Below are 26763 nucleotides of genomic sequence, written 5' to 3' on the forward strand. Positions count from 1 at the left end.
TCCCAAAATCAATACCAATCTTCCTTTTGTGGTCATAAACATTATGTATAAATTTCATTGATTTCTATTTACTTAAACTTAAGTTATTGTGCGAAAAACAAGAATAATGCTTATTTGGGCCCTTTTTTGGCCCCTAATTCCTAAACTGTTGAAACCAAAACTCCCAAAATCAATCCCAACCTTTCTTTTGTGGTCATCAACCTTGTGTCAAAATTTCATAGATTTCTATTAACTTAAACTAAAGTTATAGTGCGAAAACTAAGAAAATGCTTATTTGGGCCCTTTTTGGCCCCTAATTCCTAAAATGTTGGGACCAAAACTCCCAAAATCAATACCAACCTTCCTTTTATAGTCATAAACCTTGTGTTAAAATTTCATAGATTTCTATTCACTTTTACTAAAGTTAGAGTGCGAAAACTAAAAGTATTCGGACGACGACGACGACGACGCAGACGACGACGCCAACGTGATAGCAATATACGACGAAAATTTTTTCAAAATTTGCGGTCGTATAAAAAGTAAAATCACAAAAATACTGAACTCCGAGGAAATTCAACTAGAGGCTCTAAAGAGCCTGTGTCGCTCACCTTGTCTATGTGAATATTAAACAAAGGAAGCAGATTGAAAATTGACTACAAAGGTCAATAACTCCTACAGGGGTCAATTGACCATTTCGTTCATGTTGACTTATTTGATCTTACTTTGCTGAACATTATTGCTGTTTACAGTTTACCTATATCTATAATAATATTCAATATAATAACCAAAAACAGCAAAATTTCCTTAAAATTACCAATTCAGGGGCCGCAACCCAAAAACAGGTTATCCAATTCATCTGAAAATTTCAGGGCAGATAGATCTTGACCTGATTAACAATTTTACTTCATGTCAGATTTTCTCTAAATTATTTGGTTTTTGAGTTATAAGCCAAAAACTGCATTTTACCCCTATGTTCTATTTTTAGCCGTGGCGGCCATCTTGGTTTGATGGCCAGGTCACCGGACACAATTTTTAAACTAAATACCCCAATGATGATTGTGGCCAAGTTTCAAATAATTTGGCCCAGCAGTTTCAGGGGAGAAGATTTTTCTAAAAGATTACTAAGATTTACGAAAAATGGTTAAAAATTGACTATAAAGGGCAATAACTCCTAAAGTGGTCAACTGATCATTTTGGTCATGTTGACTTTTTTGTAGATCTTACTTTGCTGAACATTATTGCTGTTTACAGTTTATCTCTATCTAAAATAATATTCAAGATAATAACCAAAAACAACAAAATTTCCTTAAAATTACCAATTCAGTGGCAGCAACCTAACAACGGAATGTCAGATTCATCTGAAAATTTCAGGGCAGATAGATCTTAACCTGATTAACAATATGACCCCATGTCAGATTTGCCCTAAATGCTTTGGTTTTTGAGTTATAAGCCAAAAACTGCATTTTACCCCTATGTTCTATTTATAGCCATGGCGGCCATCTTGGTTAGTTGGCGGGGTCACCGAACACAATTTTTAAACTAGATACCCCAATGATGATTGTGGCCAAGTTTGGTTAAATTTGGCCTAGTAGTTTCAGAGGAGAAGATTTTTGTAAAAGTTAACGCAGGACGACGACGGACGACGACGACGGACGACGACGACGGACGACGACGGACGCCGGACGCCAAGTGATGAGAAAAGCTCACTTGGCCCTTCGGGCCAGGTGAGCTAAAAAGGAAAGTCCCAAATGAAATGACAAAAACAAAACCTCACACACATCAAACGAATGGACAACTGTCATATTCCAGACTTGGCATAGACATGTTTTTATGAAGAAAATAGTGAATTAACCTTGGTTTTATAGCTAGCTAAACCTCTCACTTGTATGACAGTCGTTTAGGAGTATCTTTTCATTAAATGAAATTGACAGGTGTTTATCTATGTCCAAATCTACTAAATCTATTGGAAAGTTACAAATCTAGATAACAAAAAAACACTGAGGGACTCACATATACTCAAAAAATATCAGGCCCGGTATTGTTGATAAGACCAGCATTTCCTGTCATTTAATCATCAATCGTCAAGCAAATTCTCACTCATTCAAAATGTCAGTCGGTAAAAGGATTTAACAAACTGGTATAAAAAAAACTTTGATGTCATTTATGTATTTTTAAGGATGTATGCATCTCATTCACACTTCCCTGGGCAGTTTCTCATTAACTGAAGTATTGTTTTTAATTGCTAAATGAATGCTGGTAATTGTGAAGCAAAACTGGAGTAATCTTTATCAGACAATGAAAAATTCAAACAAAATTTGGTTTGTAAATACCAAGTATGTTATTCGGATATTGTGTATAATGAAGACTGATGCTAATTCATTTGATTAGACTTTCAATATTGGAACCATAACTTGGTCATTAATTTTATAGTAGAGACCAAAACTGTTTGCTAGTACCAATCCTTCACATTCCTTAAATGTGTGATTGTTATATTACCAATATTCTTCACACTATCAAGAAGCAAGAAGACATATTGTTGACTGAATTTTTCACATTTAAAATTCTCGATAGCTTTATTTGAGGAGATTAACTGAACATGTAGTCTAAAAAGTAAAAACACAAAAATACTGAACTCCGAGGAAAATTCATCAAGGAAAGTCCAAAATTAAAAGGCAAAATCAAAAGTCCAAACACATCAAACAAATGGATAACATCTGTCATATTCCTGACTTGATACAGGCATTTTCTAATGCAAAAAATGGTGGATTGATGTACCAATTGTCTTATTGACAGCAAAAAGTGAAGTATCATTGGACTTTGAAGTAAAAGCTATTGTTACATTTTCACTAATTCTTTTTTATCCTTTACTGACCTGTTGGTTAATTTTCGAGAATTTAAATGTCTCAAATGGATAAATATCATATAATGGCAGTTTTTATCTGATAGTTAATTTCTATGTATGTTGCATTCTCGTTTGTTTTTTGTTGCACTAAAGTGTTTTGTTTTATAGTTTTCCTCTTACAGTTGATGAGTTTCCCTCGGTTTTGGTTTATTAAACCAATTTGTTTTCTCTTAATCAACTTTTGACTTTTGAACAGCAATATACTACTGTTGCCTTTATTTACACTCAATACAGTGGTAGATTCTATATGCACATGGGGCATACTAGTCATCAGTATTATATCATCTAGTCGTAAGGGCGGTGGGTACTATTAAAACATAAAAATGTAGGCATTCTATTTCTATAAAATGTTTATTGGTTGTAAAGTTGTATATCTTGTACAAATAAGCCAATAGCTATATATAAACTAACAACTGGGTAAATATGAAAGACTATCTATGGTATTGCAAGTCGTTGCTAGTGTAAAATTTATGATTGACAATTTAGACAAAATTAAGTTGTGTGGGGTTTTTTTCAACTTTAAAAAACCAACAAATTAAAAAAAATATTGAAAGGAGGATAACACATATCAAATGTAACATGAAAGGAGAATTTCTTTTTGGTTTGGTAAGGTAAACAACATCAGGTGGTAATAGCATCTACATATGCTTAATATATGATATTTAAATATATTCCAAAACACTCTATATGTATTTCAAAATTAAATTGTGCCACTAAATTTGCTTTTGTGAAACAGTAGGTCAAACTATATCTAAAACAACTCATAAATTTACAAATGAACACTTTTTTTTAAACTGAGAATTACGTTCTTTATCAAAGATTTTTAATACCCAAACAAACAAGTGACTATATGAGAATATTTTTCTTCATTATGATGTATATATTCTAGCTTTATCAACACATAAAAAAACTTCTTAAATGTAAACTCTTTCTTTCCTCAAGTCTGCAATAATATCAAATGGATCAGAAGAGGTAAACACAATTAAAAAAGGCACATCCAGGGGGTATCCCCATTATAATTGAAACATATTTTTATTATTACTGCCACACACGCTATTTTATTTGAAAATGCAATCTTTTATTCAATCTACTATTATTTCCATTAAGTTTTTAAATCTTTTCTTTAAATCGTCGTTTAATGGTCAACACATTATATGAATAAAACCTACAAGAGAACTTTAGATATTTTCAAATTATAAAGTACAAAGTTATGCAGGAATCAAGTTTTTTAATTGATATTGCTTAGAAAAGAATTTTCTGAACACCAAAAAAAAACAATGTTCTATTCTGCAGTCATATTCTTGATACCATGACAGTTCATTACTTCAATTATTTAGCAAAAAAAGAAAGTTCATAATATCTTTTATATAGTAAAAAAAATCCTATCAAGATATATTTAATCAAAAACAAAAACAAATCCTAATTAATAATAAAACCAAACAAGCAATATATTAAATAAAACTAAAAATAATAACATCTCAACATGCTTTGTCTAAAAATGTACACTTTATCTCAGTAATACAACTCATACCAACAAACCTTACATTATCAATGCAGATTAAGACTTTTTTTTAAATATCCAAACCTCAAGAAGAGGAAAAGTTTTTATGTATTTCTAATAAATTAGCCATTTCAGATAGAATAGACATTAATTTTCAAAAGCTGTTAGGATTTGTATCACCTTAAAACAAATACCATACTTGTAACTTAAATTTAAAGTAATTCATGACATACAAAGATTTCTGTAAGAATTTACACAAAATGGCTGATTTTATCATAATCATTTTACAGACATGTATCATCATTCATTCTCATTAATGTATAAAATGCATCAAATTTGATATTGATAGAAATCTATGTAAAACTACATATTTATTTGCATATTCTATATACATAGCACCATTTATTTTCACATGTTTAAATGAACTAAAAACTCTATATACTATTAAATAAACATACCAAACTTTCCAAAATAAAGCGTGTTCAAATATCAAAATGAAGCTATTTCACAGGTGGACTGACATTTAAAACAAATTGGTAATTAATATGAACGATGGTAAATTGCTCTATCAAGAGAATTAATTCACTTATCTTGTTTTTACTTCACAGGCACTATTTGAAAAATAGTTTAAGTACTTTGTCTTATAAAAAGGAATGATAATTATATCAAATTTTTTCTTCAGAAATCTAGTTCAACAACTGAAAACAACTTTAGGGTGTAGATCAATTTGGTAAAAACCTATTTGTTCACACGATTGAAAACAAACTTTCGCCTCATGTTACTAGACTCAAAGTCACGTTACCCAACATATTGCAGTTATACAATAAGCAATATTAAAACATGGTACCAGGCTCATAGTCACGTTACTCAACATATTGTAGTTATTCAATAAGCAATATTTAAATGAACATTTGGTGTTAAAGTTAATATTTCATAAAGAAATTCCAACAGATAGCTGTAAATTAATGCTGACAATAAACCCACATACATGTGTTATATTAAAATAATGAATGAAAAGTGTGAACAAATATACAGTATATGTACCATGCAAAACATTTACACATCTAAAAAATGTGGAAAAGATATCAGCAGTCACTAGGTGTGCATATTTTGCTATATCTAAAAAAAGCACTAATTTTACATCAAATTAGATGTATTATTCCATGATTACATTTATCAAATTTTTTCATTACTACAAATATAACAAAAATGCTTTACAAAAAAAACCCATCTTTTTTCTGTTAACATATCTAAAACAGTATCTTTAATTGTTCTTCTAAGAATACGATAAAAATGATTGTAAATATATCTGATCTTCATTTGTATTGTCTATCAATTTAAAAATCCTAGCATTGGTTTTCTTAAGAAGTGGTGGTGTACCATGGTCTTCTACGATGCCAACGAATCTGGTACCCAGAGTCTACACGGATCTTGATGGAGGCAGCTTCAGCAGCACGAACTGTTTCCTTCACAGCTTGCATCAGATTTTGGGCATTACCAACCAACATTTCAGTGGCTTCTTGATCCTCTTCAGAACCTACGATCAAAGAAAACTTGTTTTAAAGTTTAGAAACAAGAGTGGGTTTTTTTCCAAAGTTTTCTACATAGAGGCAATTTCCTATTTACAAAAATTGGTCAATTATAATTAATAGATTTTTTAAGGTCAAATTGTATTGCTTTAGTGTTTCAAGTTTAAAAGTGCTTAAGTCTAACACTTCATGCAAAATGTGAGAAAACAACAGTAAAATACACCTGTTCTATAGCTGATAAACAATCTCCATGCGATAATCTAAGACCACTCACTGACTGACATCAAAGAGGTGTTGCTTGTCTATAAGAATTTATCACATGTTCTTCAAGGTGGCCAACATTAAACATACCTGCCAACTGTCACTATTTGTGGGGGATATCCCCCATGGAGGCTACCAAATTGAAATTTTGAAAGAGCAATTTTGTCCACAATTTTAAACAAAACACTTAATTTTACAATGTTTCCAGGCTTATAAAAGTATGAAGAAGCCAAAAACAACTTTAAAATGTATTTGAAGGCCTCCTTGAAGGGTTTTTTAGGACTATGACAGCAATCTTGCATGCAAAACCCCCAGGGGCATTTTGAAAAGTTGGCAGGTATGATTAAATATAACTGAGAATTATTTATAATTTTCTTGGAAATGCACTAACTAAAACTTCTAAATGATATATATAAGAAATTTAACTAAAATTACTGATAAATTCACGACTGAAAAAATAAATTAATCCAGGTGAAATAACTTATAAGATTAATTCTGACGTATTTAAACTGGACATTCCTATACTTGAAGTTAATTTTTGCACAACAGTATTTTGAAAAACGAAAAGAAATCAATATGTATATGCTATTATTTATATTTTGTTAAAACAATTGATCTAAAATTGTCTTCATGAAAATTTATCAACTTCTATAGAAGTATTTATTGTCCCCAAAGCAATGCAAAGCAAAAGACTTAGAAATACCAGGCTTTCATCTGTCTGTCTGTTTAGTCTTGTAAGCACTATCACATGTTAAATTCTTGCAAGATTTTTTATCAAACTTATATCAGAGGTTTATATCAGTAAATATAAAAAAAAAAAGATGTGCTATGATTGCCAATGAGACAAAGGTCCACAAGAGACCAAAATGACACAGAAATTAACAACTATAGGTCACCGCATGGCCTTCAATAATGAGCAAAGCCCATATCGCATAGTCAGCTATGAAAGGCCCCGATAACAATGTAAAACAATTCAAACGAGAAGACTAACAGCCTTATTTATATGACAAAACTATCAAAAAACAAATATGTAACGCATAAACAAACGACAACCACTGAATTACAAGTCTTTGATATGCTGGAAAACCAGTGCTGATCAACTATTTTGAAAAAAGTTATATCCCTTGGAAATATAAAATATGGAATTTTGTGTTGTTAGCACTCACATGTGTATAATTATTGTTAAATTTAAATCAAACTTATATCAAAGGTTTATATCAGCAATTGATTAAACAAGTTTGAAAATCTGTTTTTTTCTAAACTATTCCCCTTGGACAAGTGAAATTAGAGCAACATAGGGGTACATGGTTCTTTTATTTCACTTGCAAAAGGATGGTTTTCATAATGGAATTTTTGAATTTTGATATTCCTGAATTTTTTGTTTTTTATATTTATTGAATCAAGAAAATATCAAAGCATTTGAATCTAAGAAACCTTTAATATAAATTGATAAACTTGAAACTGCTTCAGAATTTTCCATTTTAGTTTCTTATAGGTTGTAATAAACTACATGTCTAAGATTAATTTTATATAAAAGCTTCTGTTTAGGTGTAAGGATTGTGTACTGAAAGTAAAACATTAACTTTGAAACTCTTCACTTTTTTTCACCACAGAAAAGCCAAAACCTACTGTTAAGGAATTTCTTTTATAAGGACTTGGTTTCACAATACAAAATGTGATTTTTTTTTACTTTATATTATACAAAGCTGAATAATATGTGCATCAAAGTAAAAACAATAATTCAAAGATAAAGATCTATATCCTTTTGATCCAAATAAGCATTTTTTACAATTGAAAATTTAAAGCTTTTCACATACATACACTGACTTAAATAATAAACCACTTGCAAAATTGTACCATATTTGCAATCATTATACCATTATTCACCAAGCCCAATCTATATAATACTCATTCTTATATGAAATTGTTTAAAACATACTCATATGAAGATGCAGATGCAGAAATGGGCATTTTTTAATCATTCAAATCAAACAATGCATGTATAATCTTGATGAAGACTTATTTTTGTTAGTCAAAGTATAGAAATATTAAAGTACCACGTCCAAGTCAAAACACACTGCATCATGCTCAACAACAAGACAAAAGACAAATCATGCTGTGCCTAGCAGCTGCAGTTTTAAACATATTATATGTCCCTGCTAGAGATCTTCAATTGGTTTTATCAGCACTTAATTTGTTTGAAATATTGTTGATTCATCATTATTTGCTGGATACCAATTTTGTGGATTTTGTGGGTACAGGTGAACCAGGAATCTAAATAATCAACAAATTACAAACTTCTATAGGCTTGTATGCAAATTTTGGTAAAACCATGAAATCAAATATTTTAGAAATTGTAAATTTTACTAAATCCACTAAAATTGGTACCCACGTAAAATAAATCAATCCACAGCATAATTTAAAAAATAATCAACATGCTCTGCAGACAATAGAGACACATATAAACCATAACCACAATAAGTAATGATAATTATTCAGGGTTCTACAATAAACATATCAATATCTAGTCATTACTTTTATTTCTTTTGGCAGAAAATTGCATTATTTAAAGTGTAAAACATTTACTACAAACCGTAATATCAAGAAATTTAACTCCAATTTTCCTGCATACATTTGCAAAATTTAATTGTATAAACGTCCTACACTGTCATAAAAGTATTTGCATGAAATATGAAGTAAGTTTTTTTTAAATGATAAGAATGCATTTCATTAATGAAATATGTTATTCTCTTATCCCAACATGCAGCAATAAGTAAAATTAGTCAAGTTATTGTAGAAGCCTGAGTTCTCGATATTCTCCTTTGTCTAATATTAAATACATCACTTGTGGCTTAAACTTACTGGATTCTGTTTCCATGGCAACAGGTTACAGAAGCAGGCAGAAATAAAAACAAAACAAAAAAGCATATATTAGTTGTCAATCAATACAAAGCTATGTACTTTAATGATAAACCCAGCTGTATTTAGTTTCTGTTTTTAAATTCTGAAATACTTAAATTTCAATAATTTTACTATTTCAAAAAAGACAAAATTTAAATTAATCTAATAAATGCAATGGAATAAGTATTGCATTTATTAAAACTTGTATGTAAAATTTTGATCTCATTAAAAAATAAAAATTTGCTTAATTTTTTTTTGAAACTCATGTGAATGGACTGATAAATTTTTTAGTTCAACAATATATAATTTAACAATGAAAAAACAATTTGCATTAAGTCTTGGTAGTAGGTTTATCATTAAAAGAATTGGCAAAATATTCATCATGCATTTAAGAAAGCAAAGGCATTGTGTCATTAAAATTGTAGAGCTTATTGAAAGAAAGTAGTCATCATGATACTTAATATGCAATGTTGGTTAGTAACATTTGTATTGTCCTGGGTCAACATTCGGGTCAGAGGATTTCAGTAAAGAATTAAAAAGCATTAAAATATAAAATTCATACACTCCTGTTCTGTTCATAAATAAAAGACATAAAATATTACTTATTATATACAAATAAGAATATGATAGGGAATAATGGCCAAATAGACAATTACTCCACAAAGACCTAACACTAAGAACCAACACATGAAATGGTCAGTTCATAATTTTTTTGATTCACACAAAATGTTTATTTTGATAACTATTTACAAATATTTTCAATATCCAGCAAAAGTTATACCATTAAGATTTACTTTATGAAAACTTTTATGGTACTCAACATTCTTACCTCTTTATGATTTATACTACCATCCACGGTTTGTTCAATACAATATATATAGAAAGTGGAACCACGAAAGCTTATCAAAGCTTTTTAATCCAAAACATTTTAACCCATGCATTTTCGTATTTTGCTCTGACAATATTGGATCTGAACATTCCTGATAAGGATGATTTTTTATCTACTCAAAAGGATCATATTTTTCAAATTTTACAGGGAAAAAAATATATATGAAACTCAGGAAGTTTGGATGGTATATTTGTATGGAATAGTTGGTTCTTTTGTATGTCAATTCCTAACTCATATTGATTATAATAATTTAATCAGTGCTATCACATCAATATGTAGTCAAATCCCATGCTAAATTAACTTTACCGCAAGATATTTCACCACCATCTGGGGCTGGTACAGGTTCTATGGTAGAAATAAATCATTATGACATTTTCATAGGATCAACAGCTTTAAACGTTTGCTTGAAATACAGTAAAGGACCTAATGTTGTATTTGGATATGCCTGCTCCATACTTACACTCCTTAAATCCCACAGAACTCTCTTAAATACCACTTGGTTTTATTATTTTCTTTCATTAAAAGTATACTAAAGGAGACTGAGTCATTACTCTAAAACGTGTTATTTACAAAAACAAAATTCTGATATTTTTTTTTCTATCTTGGTTATAAGTTTATCATGTTTATATGGTTAAATTAATAGCTGAATCCATACAATTTTTAAAATATCTTATTCCTGTCTTTTTTATTTTCTAGATATACTATGTTACCTGACACACAGAATTTTTTGGGAGCATCATCTATACTTACAATATATAGAACATGGTCAGATCACAGCTTAACTTAACAATACCTACACTGCCCTGGTCAAAAGAAAGTTAGCAGCAAAACAAATGTTAAACTTCTAATGTATAACCAATATTGATAAAACAATTATCAATTTGCACTACAGTATGTATATAAAAACTTTGCAAAGATTTAAAATTAATGTAAAAATATTAAAAATGAAGGTAGGCTGATGATAAATAAGCCTATACCTTGTGCTCCCAACATGGTTGCCTTCACTGTTGATAAAATCTTTAGCTGGGTACCAATTGTAGGAATTCTCTCACAAACTTGCAATAAGTTCTGTTAAAAGGAAAAATCTATTTAAATATTTATCAAAGTTTAAAACAGGTCTAAATGCCATTACTGATATCAAAAACATTGATTAACTAATCACCAGCAAAATTTACTAAACTGAGAGATTCTTCTGGGATTTAGGTTTTAAATAATGTAATGGTATTACAAACTTAAACAAAGGATGTTATTTAATTTATCTAAAATACTTTCATTTTGAAATTCAAATTGACAATAAGGTACAGAAAAGATGGCCTTATCTAGCTCCTCCCTCATCAATATTAAGATGAAATTCAACAATCGCTAGTTGCATGCAAAATTTCATAAAGATCTTAACATATTGCTCTTTTATGATTCATAAGTAAAAGAAGTAATGTCATTTCACACAATTTCTTAGATTAACGACCATGATATATGATTGTGCTTTTACATAGAAAATGATGATGGAAGTTTTTAACAACCTTGACTGGCTATAAAGCCCTTGCACCATCAGTAGCATATATAATATTACCAGTCTCATCCTTTTATCAGTACACTCAGCAGCTAACTTCTGTGCCAGTTTGGCCACCTCTGTTGATGACTCAGCTATATTCTTAGCTGTGGCTATCAGATCCTTCTTAGAACCACCTTCACCTCTACACAAATACAGTCAATTATTGTATAATGCAATACTTCCAATAGATAGTGTAAATTCAGAAATTATTGCGTGCATTTATTATTGCGATTTTGTCATTTTACACTTGAATGCGATTTTAATTTTTACGATTTTGAGAAAAGTCATGCTTAATTCAGTTAAAATATTACAAAATGCGAGTTTTAATTATTGCGTTTACAACTCAGGCATATTATTCGCAATAATAAAAACCTCGCAACAATTTCTGAATTTACAGTAGTTTACTATTTCAATAATAATCATTACAAGTAATAAAAGGATACATTTCACATTGGAATAATGATATGTGCTACACTCTGATACATGATTAAAAACAAATATAGTGGTACCCTATGATATATAATTCAAATAAAATATAATGTACAAATATAAAAGTGGACATTTCCATCATGAAAAGCTTTATGAATCTTTTTCTTCTTCAAATATTTTTTCTGTGACATTATTTTTTTAGAAGTAAATGCATTCTAAGATTTCTATATTTCAAATGACAGTAATTTCTTCTCATAGCCTTAATTTTTTAGCATGTTTTAAGTGTAATTTCATTTTATGCAAAGCCAGAGTTGAGAACAGACTAAGACAGAAAGAAAGTTTAATATACATTTCAAGAAAATGGCCAATCATATAATAATCAATACAACGTATTAAGATGAAAGATTTTCATTCTGCCATTCATTTTAAAGCATGTAAAATGTCTTTACATAATTAACAAGAATATATTTGAATATTTTTAAGATTTGACAGACTTTTTCTGCATCTCAAGCATGCTTAGATTTTGTTTACATTTTTCATGTATTTAGTTATTTACAGAACCACAGAACCTCAGATCAATTGATTTAAGGTTTTAACAAGTATTGTGTTTCATGCATTAGTAAGATGATAGAATGTTGAGTCTTTGCATTGAAGTGTACAAATGACTTGTTATTTTTGCTGCATTATTTAATAGTTGATGAAATTACTTTTCAGATTTGTGGTCCAGAACTGTTGACAGGTGTCTACCACTATTGATTGAGTTATCATACAAAGACATTATCATGTACCGTAAGATATAAATACTGAATGTAAACCTGATTTTACACGGTGATATTATTGTGTGCCTTATATACATCGTTTACACTAATCAAGATATATACTGTCTAAAATATTGCCTTCAGAAAATATAAATTACAGGGTATTTGTTTTCATGCTCATAAGGAGTATCAACTTGTGTGCTGTTTCCTGGTAAAATGTTTGTGACTGGAAGGAAAATCATAATCAAAGGGAAAGACTAAGAGAAAAACACCTTTTTTAATAATCAAAACTTCTGTCTACCTGAAAGTTGAAAGGCGGTGATTTTTTTAATTCCTTAAACGCAACACAGAATATTACAAACTGTATTTATAGATTACCTTACCAGGGTATCCCAAAAACTATTTAACCAATACTGAATCAATGTACTTTTATCATCAATATATGCATTTGCTGATTTCTTATTGAAAAAATTTGCAAGGGTTCCGCGGAACCCAGTGTCTCGCCTACTTTTGCTGTAAATCGCAGGCTCAACAAAAATGAAGAAAAAACTCAATAAAAATCTTCCTCTTGATCCAATTTTCTGATTGTAAGAAGCTTCTTTCCAAGTTTGGTTAAAATCCAGGATAGTATATGAATCTAATAAATGTTTTAAAAACAACTGTAGACTGTACATGTATGTATGGTTAACTGGAAGAAAATCTAAGTCCATTTAAAAATAAAATACGGATAAAATGGATTTATTTTTTTACAAAATTTACTTTTGGATACTATTTTATGATCATAATTAAGCTTCTGTCCAAGTTTGGTACAAACCCAGATAGTTTAAGAAAAGTTATCAAAATTTTAAAAACTTTAACCACAGGGTGAATGCAATGTTTCCCTGCAGAAAAACTAAGTCCATTTAAAAGTAAAATATGGAAAAAATGGATTTATTTTTTTACAAAATTTACTTCTGGGTACTATCTTATGATCATAAACAAGCTTCTGTCAAAGTTTGGTACAAACCCAGGATAGTTTAAGAAAGTTATTAAAATTCTAAAAACTTTAACCACAGAGTGAATGTTATTTTTTCCTGCAGAAAAATTAAGTCCATTTATAAGTAAAATTCGGAATAAATGGAATTTTATTTTTACAAAATTTACTTCTGGATACTATCTTATGATCATAAACAATCTTCTATCCAAGTTTGGTAGAAATCCAGTATAGTTTAAGAAAGTTATAAAAATTTCAAAAACTTTAACCACAGAGTAAATATTTGTGGACGCCGCCGACGACGAAGCCGACGACGGAATGTAGGATCGCTTAGTCTCGCTTTTTCGACTAAAGTCGAAGGCTCGACAAAAATTATATTAACACTTTGATAATTTGTGAGTCCAAAGCTCTTTTCTGGATTTAATATCTACTAATAGTAATATTGAATTTTAAATTTTCTTGACCTGAATTACTCGGTATTTATATGGAATTTAAACAATCTTTATTCATTATTCTGAGATAACCCATCGAAATTATTGATTCTTGAATATAAAAGTAAACAAATCACTGCATACTGATTTTATCAGTAGAAATGGCACAAAGTGAATGCTAAATTTGTAGCAAATCTGTAGGATCTTTGTTTGGAAGGATCAAACAGTCTGGGTTTTAACTCTTGTTTTACCGATAGAAGTACAACAGGCTTTGATAAGCATCATGATTTTTCATCTGAGTGAAGAAGATATGTGTGCCACAGCTAAGAAACAAAGAAATTATGATGTTTCAATGCATATATGTTAAACGAGACATTTCAAATAGAAATGTTAATAGTAGATAAATGTCTGAACTGAAGAAGGCTAAAGACTATCAATTTAACCTTTACCTTTCCCAACTGAAAATTATATATATATTGGAGTATAAGTACATGTACATACTAAAATGGTGTGATATAAATTATAGATAATTATTAAATATCAGTCTAGCAATTGTTTTTGAATGTGAAAGCCCCAATATCCAGTATTTCCTCTTTCACTTGAATTTGTACTGAACATGAATTTTCAATGTCATCTGAGCATATACATTAGTATGCTTCAGTAGAAACTTCTTTGATGCTGTACTACTTAGAGCCTTAAAAGTTAGTGTGTAGGTCGTTAATCACCTAAAACTAAATCTTCTTCACTTTATATGTATTTTTGAAATTAAATCTATTTTTAACCTGAACTTTTAACATCATAAACTTTTTTTTTTGGCATCGATTTGATATAATCAATATTACATACAGTATAATGATAAAAGGCAATGAATTTAAATATCTCAAGGTACACCCTTAACCCTTCATCCCTGAATCATGATTTATGAAGTATTACCTGACCAACTGACTGAGTTTGGCCATAAGGAGAGCCATTCTTTTGGCTGCAGCTATTATCTCATTATCTTTACTTGACCACTGCTTTGTCTCCATATGGAGGGCATGTGCTGCCATCTACAACATAAAACAATATATGATCATTACATAAAGATTAAAGAAATTTTATGATCTTTCTGGTGTTTTTTTTAATCTGAAATTTTAGATCTTGTGAAATAGCTGTGTTTTTTTCAAAATTGACAATTTGTAAATGTGATTTTTGTAAAAGAAACAATATATATTTAGAAGGTCGTCAGTGACAACATATGTTCAGACATTGGCCTATACAAAACAAATGCCAACATTAACAAATTGTTAGCTTTTATTGTGTTTTCTGCATGTATTTCAATCGTTCAATTTCTTTGTCAGGGTGAAATATCCTTTGAGATATTTCCTCAACATCCTTCTGTTTTTATAAAGGGACATAACACCGTTACTAACCATGTTTTGAAATAAACACTGCCTACTAACCTCATATCAAATATAGTCTCCACGTGGTCACTTTCAACAAATGATATTCCTATAAATGTATAGGAGGTAAGGTTATATGCAATACTCACAATGATGGGTTGATTAGCCTGTGGGACAGGGAAATCTTCTTCATCATCTGTATCAGGAGGTGGGGGTCTGGCAGGGGCAGTCTCATGAGGCAGTGGTGGACGAGGTGGTATATCCCCATCTGAAATTAACATTAAATGAACAATCATTTGTCAATTAAATGCTGGTTCAACTTCAGTCCATTTTAGTCAATTAATAAAATTTAAAAAAATATTCCCTGGCTGATAGGGTATTATAAGCCAGGACTTATCACCAATCATAATATAAATACAAAACAAAAATAATTACGGAGCATTTTTTTGGTCAAAACTATCAATTCTACTACTATCACATACCGTACATGTTTAAAACATAATATACTCCAATATAATTCTAAAATTCACAGAAATTAACATCAAATAAAACTTGACATGAAAATAAATATAGTTGAAAATAATAAATCGCTATTAGCAGCCAATTTGTTTAAATTTTAAAACTATATGTACTCTTCCCTCATATATTACTGTCTTGCCCAATAATAATTCATTTGGGTGATATGCATGCAACCATTAATTTGACAGGTTGCAAGTCCTCTATGAAATGAGATCAAACAGAACTTCTTATTGTCTAATTGACTTGTTGTATTTGCCTACCTGTCTGTATATCATTATAACAGGGCAAATGTCCATCAAGTTTTCATGGGCAATGTCATTTGTTAATTAGAAGACAGATATACATACAAAAGTTGCATAAGATTCCATATATTGTGGTATTGTTTTTATGTAACTTTTGAAGTACTGAATACTGTAAATTCAGAAATTATTGCTTGCATTTATTATTAGGAGTTTTCAAGAATAGAAAAAAATGCCAGTTTTATTATTGTGATTTCTAAACAAAGTGCAAACAGGTCTATATTTCAATAATCAGAATGAGGGTACTTATCATTCGATACTTCTTAATTTACAGCAAATCAAATTTGATTTTGAATCTCTTAGATGGGCATGAATTTAACAGCCAATGCCCATTGAAGGTGCTGAAGGCATATGGACTTAGTTTTCTTTACTGTCCCTACAATATGTAGCATGTTAGAATTATTCATCTGATTTATCCTTTCATGAAAAGGATAACAGAAACGCATGTGATGAACCTTCAACTGTTATAAAGGTAATGTTGTATCTCATACTATATATGATGTAAAGGTCCACCAGTCATTTTCCTTATAATATTATGTTACGTTTTTGACTCCTCTGTATAAACTAATTTACTAATATATTGTCTAGTAACTGAAAAGTTAGCAGTATGGAAGATTTATGATCTGGGAGGGAGAAAGGAAGAATTCATTATATGCACTTCAACATGTTCTACTGTTAAAAATACTAAGTAAGTGTCAATATTTGCCTTCAAGTATAAAACGAAACATTCACAAAATTTAAACAAAAATTAATTTCAACCAAACACCTTTCTTTAAACATCATGCAAAGTTGTTATGAACAACATACATCAAGAAGCAGCAAGTTTAAACCCAGGACATCCTCCACTCAAGCGCACCCAATTATGAGACTACATAGTTTGTTGATATTGGTGTATATAAAACATAATATATTATTATTTGTTAGATACCAATTTTTGTGAGTTACATGAACACAGGTTTACCACAAATTTAAATGTTTAACAAATCGCAAATTTTGTACAGGCTTGAACACGGACTTTGGCAAAACCACAAAATCATGTGTATTTCTAACTTCACTTCATTATGGATAAGGAAATGCTATTTTAATTGAACAATCTGGATAATTTCTGCCCTTGGTCCCAGTTATGTTTACATTAAAAAGCCCAAATAACATGCCATGCTTTTGAGAGAAACTTATAGTTATTTACACATTTATACTGCAATCAACCTTTCATCCTTACTAACAAAGATTTGTGGTATGCTGCTTCTGTTGCAAGCGAACCATAATGTCAAATTACTGTATATTTCACATTTCAATTTGGGGTCCTCATTACGGCCCATGATAAAGTCATGTAAATTTTTTTCAAAAACAAATTCAAAGATTGGGATGGATGGAAAAAAATGTAAAAATTTGATTGCAGGATAGAGTCAATTACTTTTTAGTGTCTCTAAATATTAGCTGTATTTGTACTTGGCTTGAAATAGACATAATAGCTCACTGAAGCTAACATTAGTCATTACACCTTTTTGTAGCCTCATACAAAAACAGCTGATACCTAAACACACTAGATTTAAACAGTTATTGTCTATATACTGGACCAGACAGTAGATTAAATTACAAAATATGATGAATTTTCAGAAGAAACAACTGCATCATTCTTCATTGTAATTTGATAGCTCAGATTTTTTCTTCTACATTTGTATTAAAGTTTATTCTTTGAATTGAATTAAAATCTTCAAACCCAATATATAACAAAATAGTTTAAAGAAGTTTCTCTCAAAAAACAACAACAATAAAGTCACAAATCAATGGCATGCTAAATCATCCTTATTAAGTCATTCAAAAGTAGCAGTTATTGGGCTTCATTGATATCGTTGTATAACAGACATTTTCTGCAATCTCAGCAACAGTATTATTGAACACTTTCAAAATAAATCATTTGTCACATCACCTACAATTTCTCACATAATTAGCCAATTCATAAAATTTCAAAGATTTTCAACGCCTATAAATTAACACAAATTAACACGGGTAGAAAAACAAAAATGTTCACCCACCAGATAATTATATAATGCACAATTTATAAATATATTTATGAATGGAACTCAGAAAAACATACATTTTTTTACTAACTGAGTAACAGCACATGAGGTTTAAGTATAAACAAGTTTTATTCGTGGAGTCAACAATTGGTCAGTACCTGCTCATGTAAAAATAATAATTGACTAATTGTAGCTAGAATTTAAGTGCTTAACTATTGTATAGGAAGCCTAGAATTTGCTTTTAAGACAGTACAGTATCAGGTCCTAACCCTTAACCATTTACAATAGTAGATCAAATTTAAACATATGTTTACATTTTTTGTTCCTTAACTTATAGAATCCCTTTTTTTATTATTGTAGTTCGTGTTTCGACCATTTATAACTTATTAAAGTCTATTGACAAACTACTGTTATATAATATTTATAGTTATAAAATTAGTATCTTTTCATCTAAATAAATATTGATTCAACTTTATTGAACCATTGAGGTCCCTGGATAATGATTAAATCAGGTAAAAAAATCAAATCAGAGCGTTCTGTCTACCAAAAAAGGATTTTCTAGCTCTTGTTTTTTCTTTAAATGACATTGTTTATAGAAAGATTAAACAAGCTAACCTATTTTTTTGTCACCTATAGTATTATATAAAACATCCTACATACTCAGTGACTCTCACCGTAAAACATCGCACATACTCTCACCGTAAATCTTCCCACATACTCTCACCGTAAAACTCTTTATAACCTTTAGATAAATAACAAGTTTACTTTTGTAATTGCACTTTTAAACAAATATCAATGTCAAAAATAACAAAAACATATCATTTTTAAAATTGTGTTCAATTGGTAACAACCATTTTTACAACTGACTCTTTGCAACATAATTTATACAATTCAAAGGGAATTTCATTATTAGTGGAATAACAAACAATTCTTGAACCTGGGAATGTTAAAAGGTCAAGATGACCTACTCTAAAACCATATCTACCATCATAATAGCCATAATATGGATCCCTTGGGGTGGGGGAACTGGTGGTGGGGGGACAGGAGGGGCAGCATGTTGCCCCTGATATCCCTTCTCTTGCCTCATTGTAGCTGCAAAAAATTGACAATACACACATACAATTACATTGTGCTAATCTTTACATTGAAAGCAGTATAAGTTGCCTAGAAACAATTCAATATTATTTAACATATAATTACATGGAGTTGTGCATTTTAAAACAAATACAATGCTCTACAAAAAATTTGGACAAGTTACAATATAAATAAATGATTCCATATATAAAGCTGAACTATAATAATCTATTTAATGTACTAAGACAATTCACTTTTTGTACAAGTTTTACAATACAATATGTATGTGCTTAGCTATTATTAAGTGTCATTTAGTCATTAAAATTCAATTAATTTACTGAAGTTTTTCATTTCTAAAATGGCTAAATTAATAACGTTGTTGCTGTTACTGACTTGTTAATAATCTGACATGCAAAAATATTCAAATAAAAAAATTAAAACTGGACTTGGCGAACTAAACAAAAATCTTATTTTTCTTAAAATAAATAAAAATGAAATTAAAATAAGTTTCATGCTGATGTTACATATAAATAAACCTAAATGTTATAAACTAAAATAATGTGAAACTAAAATATGGAAAATATATGTGTAACTTGATATAAATTGTATCAAGAAGCTGAACCTAAATAAATGGGTGTCTATAAATGGATGTAATACCTTCTGGAGGAACCATGGTGTAATGGCTATCGGCAAACTGATCTGGAACTGTGTGATGTAAACATGAAATGATTATACAATGAAACACAACAATTAACAATACTGAGTTCTCAATGTGCATTTACAAAACAAATTACAATTGGCTTTGTTTACTGTGATTGGTTATATGACAGTCATCAAAACAAAAAAACATTAACACTGCATTGAACCAAGAAGGAACTGATACATGCATATTTTTCTAGTTGAAGGATTTATCGGTAATTCGTATATTTTCCCTTTGATTTTACTGCGTAATATTTTCGAGTATCTATGTACTGGCTGTATCACTGAAAATATTAGGCAATACACTGTGTGATGTCATAATTACCGATAAACAGAATAATAGGTAGTTTCGTTTTTGATACTGACTATATCATGTGGGATATCTTAACTCGCCCTAATGGGCTCGTCTAGATATTCCACATGATAAATAGTCAGTATCAAAAATGAAACTACCTATTACTCTGTATGTACTATGGTGAGGTTTTGGAATTTATGTCTGATATTCTGACTCCTTGGTGTTTTTCCATACAATACAGGGTAAACTATTTTGTCTAAATTTTAGATTCTTGATTTATTTAATTACAATTAGGTACATCCTTAAGGCTATCTTGATCCACACTATATCCGGTACTTTTATCAAATCTTGCATCTATCCTTTTGCATTGCCAAGAAAGATTGTGTATAATTATCAAATCTTAATGAGTCTAATTCTGCATGGAATTTAAGGTTTAAAATGTAAAATAATAAGTTCTGCAACGCTTTTGCATTTCAAAATCTGTTATGATTATGGAAATATGGAATGGGTCAGGTAGAATATTTCAGTTAAAAGCTTTTTTCATCATAAAGCAATCATCTGATAATCAAATTTCAAGATCAGTCCAATTCATTTTAATCTTGATCAAGAACTGTCTACAAAAATATCAGAAGTTGTAACTAAATTGGTCAGCTTAAATTCAGATTCAATCTGTTTCTATTGTGAGACCTTGTGTTGTAACTTATGAAAGGTTATTTGTGATTGAGTCTGAAATAGTTTAACAATGTTTATGGCAAACTGGATCTACTCCTGTCTGAGAAATCATAAAACTTTGGATTAAAGCATTATTTCCCACATATGTGAAAAAAAAAATTCTAAAAAAATACACATGCAAAAAAAATATTATGCTGAAATAAATCAATACATTTAAAGATATATGACAATTACAAAGTACTTAATAATCAAATTTGAAAAGAAAGGTTTGAAAAAATCACTCAATCTTTGTGAGGGAAATTCAACAAAATAAAATGTAATGAAATCTGATGTACAAGGATATAAATTTACAACATATAACAGAATGTATAGCTTATTATCGCTATTTTACAAAATTTCCTTTAATCTTACTGACTGATAATTTCCTTTCTCAGCACAGTTAAGTGATATGAAAAATTATCGCTAGTAACTAAGGAAGCACATGCCAGTTGTCAATGAAATTATCAACGTCGTCATACGTAAAATAGCGATAAACAGATTATCATTGGTCATCTCTACTCTATAGCTTTTCTCACTTTCGCCGTACTGGCTCAAGCGAGAAAAGCAATCTCTTTTAGATGATCAACAACAATCTATAAGTATAGCTAAGAATATAATCGTAATATTGATACTGTTTACACCTGTAGTCAGAAACAGTGATAGATTTAAATATAACTTTCTGTCTTTTTAAATAGAAAACATAAACATGCAAAAACACCTTATGAAAAATAAAGGCATGCCATCACACAATGCTTTAATGTAGAATATAATCTCCTGGACGAAATAGGATATGTAATACTGATCTTCATTTTGATAGAAAACAGAATTTATATTGTTTCAATATTAACTCATTGTTGAAATGACATTCAAATAACATGTAAAAAAAAAAGTGAAATAAAATTCATATGGATCTTAATGTATGATAAACAAATAACTTTTTTAAATTTTCTTAGCAAATCAATTTGTCATTCATGAATATTAATATGAAATTAAATGACAAAGTAATACACTTCACATGTATATGTTAGCCTCAGATCTATGTAAGTCTTAAATCTGTGTCTGATTTCATTACGTCATAGATGTCACAAATCTATGTCTTTTTTTTCTCAAATCTATATCCTTTTCAACAAGTCATGTACTGTATAATGTGTTGAAGTCACAATGTTCAAAACATCTCCAAAAAAAAAATATTTGTCAATAACATCTTCAAGGTCAAACAATGAAATAAATTTGTCTCTTTCTTTTTTTTTTTTTTTTCTTTTTTTTTTGTGTTAAAGACGTCACAAAACTGTATATATCCTCTTTAACAAGTCATGCACTGTATTTTTTGCTGAGGTCACAATTTCAAAACATCTTCCAGGAAATATGATATGTCAATAGCATCTTGAAGGACAAACAGTAAAAGTAAAATTTGTCTTTTTTTTCTCTTTATAGTCTACATTTTATCATAGATATCACAAATCTATGTCTTTTCTTTTCTCAAATCTGTGTCCATTTCATCAAGTCATGAACTGTCTTGTGTGTTGACGTCAGAAGACGTCAAAACATCTTCCAGGAAATGAGTTTTATTATAACATCTTCAAGGCCAAACAGTAAAAATAGTTTTGTCTTTCATTTTTTTGTTTTTGTTTCTTAATTAAATTGTGTGCTTTATGTCTATTTGATGAATTTAGCTCTTTCCAATTGGTTTTTAACAGTTTGTAATAATGTGTTATTAAACAACAGTGCGATATCATAGTAGGATTGAGCTTTTTAGCCCTAAGACATTCTATTTGCCTGTTCAAGGTCAGGTCACATTACAAAAAATCTTCTTTATAAAGGAAGAGGATTGGAAAAAACAAAAGGCTATAGATTTGATTGTCATGATGTCACATGACACAGATCTAAGGAAAGGAAACTGATATGAGACCAGACATAGATTTGACTCTCTCATAAATATACATATGTATGTACAGAAATTACAATGTGGACAATATGTCTTATACTGTGAACAACATATAAATTAAAGAACACAATGTGGTTTGTTAAGACAAAAAGGGGTGTGGCACTCAGTGTACACATGCTTGGATTCTACCTCTAGCTATCACCCTCGGTGATTTGGGGGCTACTGGTGGGGGTTTTGGACTATATGCTGTGCTAGGCACTGCTGAAGCTTGTACTGGTTTCTGGCCGTTCCATATGTCACCAAATTCTTGCAAGTCTACGTTTACAACATCAAAACAAAATAACTATCTACATTTATACATAAAATATATAATAAACTATACATAAAACTAAAATATTTAAATACATAAAAATATACATCAATGGCTGAAAACTGCAAAGAATTCTGGGAAGGCAAAATATTGAATATTTCAGCAGGATTTATACAGCTGCCCAATAAGTAATTTGTGCAATAAAAAAAGTTATAGTATTATTACCGGAAATAGAAATTGGAGAAATTTTCCTCCTCCCTGTTCCTGTAAAGCCATCTATGAGCAATAATATTAATATGAATACATACAGATTTACAACATAAGACGGTACATTTTGTTAAGCTTTCTGATCATGTTTCACAACAATTTTAAATCCATTACTTAAACAGGATGACAACATTCAAATATTGTTACAGGGAAATATAAATGTTTGTAGCAGTTAAATGGATTGAAAGTTCCCAAGTTAATATCTAAAACTCATGTGTCCATTTCACAGTATTGCCATTTTTAGTTATTATCTTGATTTTCAGTGATAAGGATTTCCCCATTTCAATAAATATATAGAAGACAAATTTTAGATAACAAAAGTTTTTCTTGTTTACATCAGATACATTTTTTGTTGAATCAGAATACATCAATTAACGATTTTAGAAGTAATTAATTGTTAATTGGTCCATATTCATAAAAATCTAATTGTGAAAATCATCCATTCGGGTGACCTTCTGCTGTTGTTTTTTATTTGGTCGGGTTGTTGTCTCTTCGACACATTCCCCATTTCCATTCTCAATTTTATAGTTGTGTCAAAGTTTTTAAATTTACTGGGAAACTGTTTGTCTTCTCAAAAGGTTGTCAATTTAAAAGTGTTGTAAAATATTTAAACATTTATAAAATTCGTGTATCTAACTAAAGTGCTTTACTGGATTCTTTCGCAGATCAAATTTATTCGTTCTTTGTGTAATCATACGTTTTTTGATTGAGTTAAGTCTGCTAATTGATATTTTATCGTATGTTTTTATATGTTGTGATGTTATGCTATTGTTTCAGAAAAAGGGAGAAGGTTTGGGCCCATTAAAACGTTTAATCCCGCTGCAAATGTTTGCACCTGTCCTAAGTCAGGAATCTGATGTACAGTAGTTGTCGTTTGTTTATGTAATATATACGTGTTTCTCGTTTCTCGTTTTGTTTATATAGATTAGACCGTTGGTTTTCCCGTTTGAATGGTTTTACACTAGTAATTTTGGGGCCCTTTATAGCTTGTTGTTCTGTGTGAGCCAAGGCTCCGTGTTGAAGGCCGTACTTTAACCTATAATGGTTTAATTTTTAAATTGTTATTTGGATGGAGAGTTGTCTCATTGGCACTCACACCACATCTTCCTATATCTATCTTCTTTATCAAAAGTACTCGAAACAAAAAAACTTTAAAATAAAAAAATGCTTAAGAATTTGAAGAGCTATACGAACAAAAAGGACCTTAAAGTAATAACTTACTCCATCTTAGGCGACACCTTGGTTTATTAATCCTCTTGACAGTAGTATACCGCTGTTCAAAACTCGTAAATCTAATGACAAAAAAACAAAATCGGGGTAACAAACTAAAACTTTGGGAAACGCATTAAATATAAGAGGAGAACAACGACACAACATTAAAATGTAACACACACAGAAACGGACAAAGCATTAGACAAAATCCGATGAGAATAACAAATATAACATCAAAACCGAATAGTATCATAAGTTCAGTGGCAGTGCTTCGGTACTATCATGATTTACAACATACCATTCTTATTATCTCAGTTTATAAGCAAGTTTTAAAAACAATAAGAAACTAAGGTCAAAACTCCGGTAGGTTAATTTGACCTTATGTGGATTTGGCTTTTCATTCTTGACCCTAGTGAATTTAGGTTTTTTGTACGTATCCTGCTTAACAACAGAAAAATTGCTACAGATGCAACAAATTTATATTGTTATTTTTACTTCAAACTTGCGTGGGAATGTATTCAAATGTCAATATGAAGTATGTACTGTTGCAGACAAGTTTGGTAAAATCATTCATAAAGTTGTTGCCTACACATTTTCTTATTGACCTTTTGCTACACCAACTACCACTGATAACAAACTTTACAGCATCAATTATCGCCTTGCTGATATAAAGTCGCGAGGAAATAAATCTCTATTAGATTTTACCTAACTTTTCAATAATGTATATCCCTTTTGATAATCCGGTATTCTTCTGGGTTAACTTTACCTTTCTTTTCCTAGGAACACTATTTAACAGCATATTTCTGTGGATCTCAACAAAAAATTCAGCACGTCGCAAGTTGACTGATTTAACCATTGTTGTTGCTTGTTTAGCAAACCCATTGAAAGGCTTCTGCATCCTTGTCTCTTCTGTTATTAGACAACATAAAGATGTATCGAACAATATAGATTTCCTCAACGGCACAGGTAAGCATGGAAATAAATTTACTAACTCGCGAACAAACAACGTAAAACAAACATGTAAAGGAGAAATTTTAAGCAGAAACTTGTTTTGTATGTAATTGTTTTTACAATTTGTATAACTCATTATTCAGAACATGTTTGCATCATAGAATGTGATTTAGGGGAAAGGAGAGCTATCAGGAAATTTATAGGGGTGAAAAAAGGTCATGCGGACAGAATATGGAAATGAAAATAATAAAAGGAAGAATAAAAGACAATATATTGTATACTTAATTAATGAATATAAGTATCATAATAATAATCAAGACATCAAATAGTATATTAATTTCTTCATTAGTTATATTAATATGTGTATAGCAAAATCCTAGATATTTGCATGGTCATACAATAAATAAAATCACAAATATAATTGTATACTGTAGAAGAATTTGTTTACAAATTTATATGACTTCTATTTAAAACATTTGTATTTTTTTCTATTTCAGAGACAGCGAATTTCTTTTTCGATGGCATACACACGTGGAGTATTTTGATACTAAATGTATATCGTTACAAGCTATTGGAAAAACTCACTTCATCTAATGATCAAACGAATGACAAGAACTCTTCCAAAATTAACCTCCTTTTTTCAATAGTAATCATGAGTGTTTTCTCCATTGCATATGCTGTGAATCTATGGGTAAACAAATTTTCTGATTCGACAAATACTATAATTCGGGTCTTAAACTTACTAGGCAAAGACGCCGCTTTTATGATATCTATCATTTTAAACATCGTTACAATTGCTGGTTTATACAAAGTCCGAAGTAGGAGATATAATTCAATCAGCCCTTTAGCCAGGACATCAACATTTCCAAATGACCCAAAGAGTTCTATTTTACTACGACAATTCATGTTATCGTTGATTTTTCAAGCCATTTTTTACATTGTTCCTGGTATCTTACGCATCACATCTGAATTTATAAATCTTAATTGGGCTTTGAAGACAGACTCCAATGCGTTATATTCATTTTCCGAGATA

At 30.0% G+C, this 26763-nt stretch overlaps 1 protein-coding gene across 1 annotated transcript; it reads right to left on the reverse strand.

Annotated features, from left to right (window-relative positions):
• Positions 1-3209: 3209 nt before the first annotated feature.
• LOC134684343 (vinculin-like) lies at positions 3210-25677 on the reverse strand. The gene is made up of 9 exons (XM_063543631.1): positions 25485-25677; positions 23180-23305; positions 20058-20105; positions 15637-15755; positions 15039-15154; positions 11533-11656; positions 10940-11030; positions 10269-10307; positions 3210-5919 (listed from the first exon to the last, which is right to left on the reverse strand). Exons 1-9 carry the CDS (start codon positions 25675-25677, stop codon positions 5744-5746), a joined length of 1032 nt encoding a protein of 343 aa, XP_063399701.1. The 3' UTR covers positions 3210-5743.
• Between the last annotated feature and the right edge of the window lie 1086 nt (positions 25678-26763).

Source organism: Mytilus trossulus, chromosome 9 (assembly GCF_036588685.1).
Source record: "Mytilus trossulus isolate FHL-02 chromosome 9, PNRI_Mtr1.1.1.hap1, whole genome shotgun sequence".
Classification (NCBI taxonomy): Eukaryota; Metazoa; Mollusca; class Bivalvia; order Mytilida; family Mytilidae; genus Mytilus; species Mytilus trossulus.

Excerpts from the sequence above, each read along its gene's own strand:
- LOC134684343 (XM_063543631.1), bottom strand. The coding sequence starts at position 25,677 with ATGCAGAAGCCTTTCAATGGGTTTGCTAAACAAGCAACAACAATGGTT. Across the intron at positions 15,756-20,057 it reads CACCATGGTTCCTCCAGAAG|ATGGGGATATACCACCTCGT; the intron begins GTATTACATCCA and ends TGTTAATTTCAG. Across the intron at positions 10,308-10,939 it reads AACCATGTTGGGAGCACAAG|AACCTGTACCAGCCCCAGAT; the intron begins GTATAGGCTTAT and ends TTTCTACCATAG.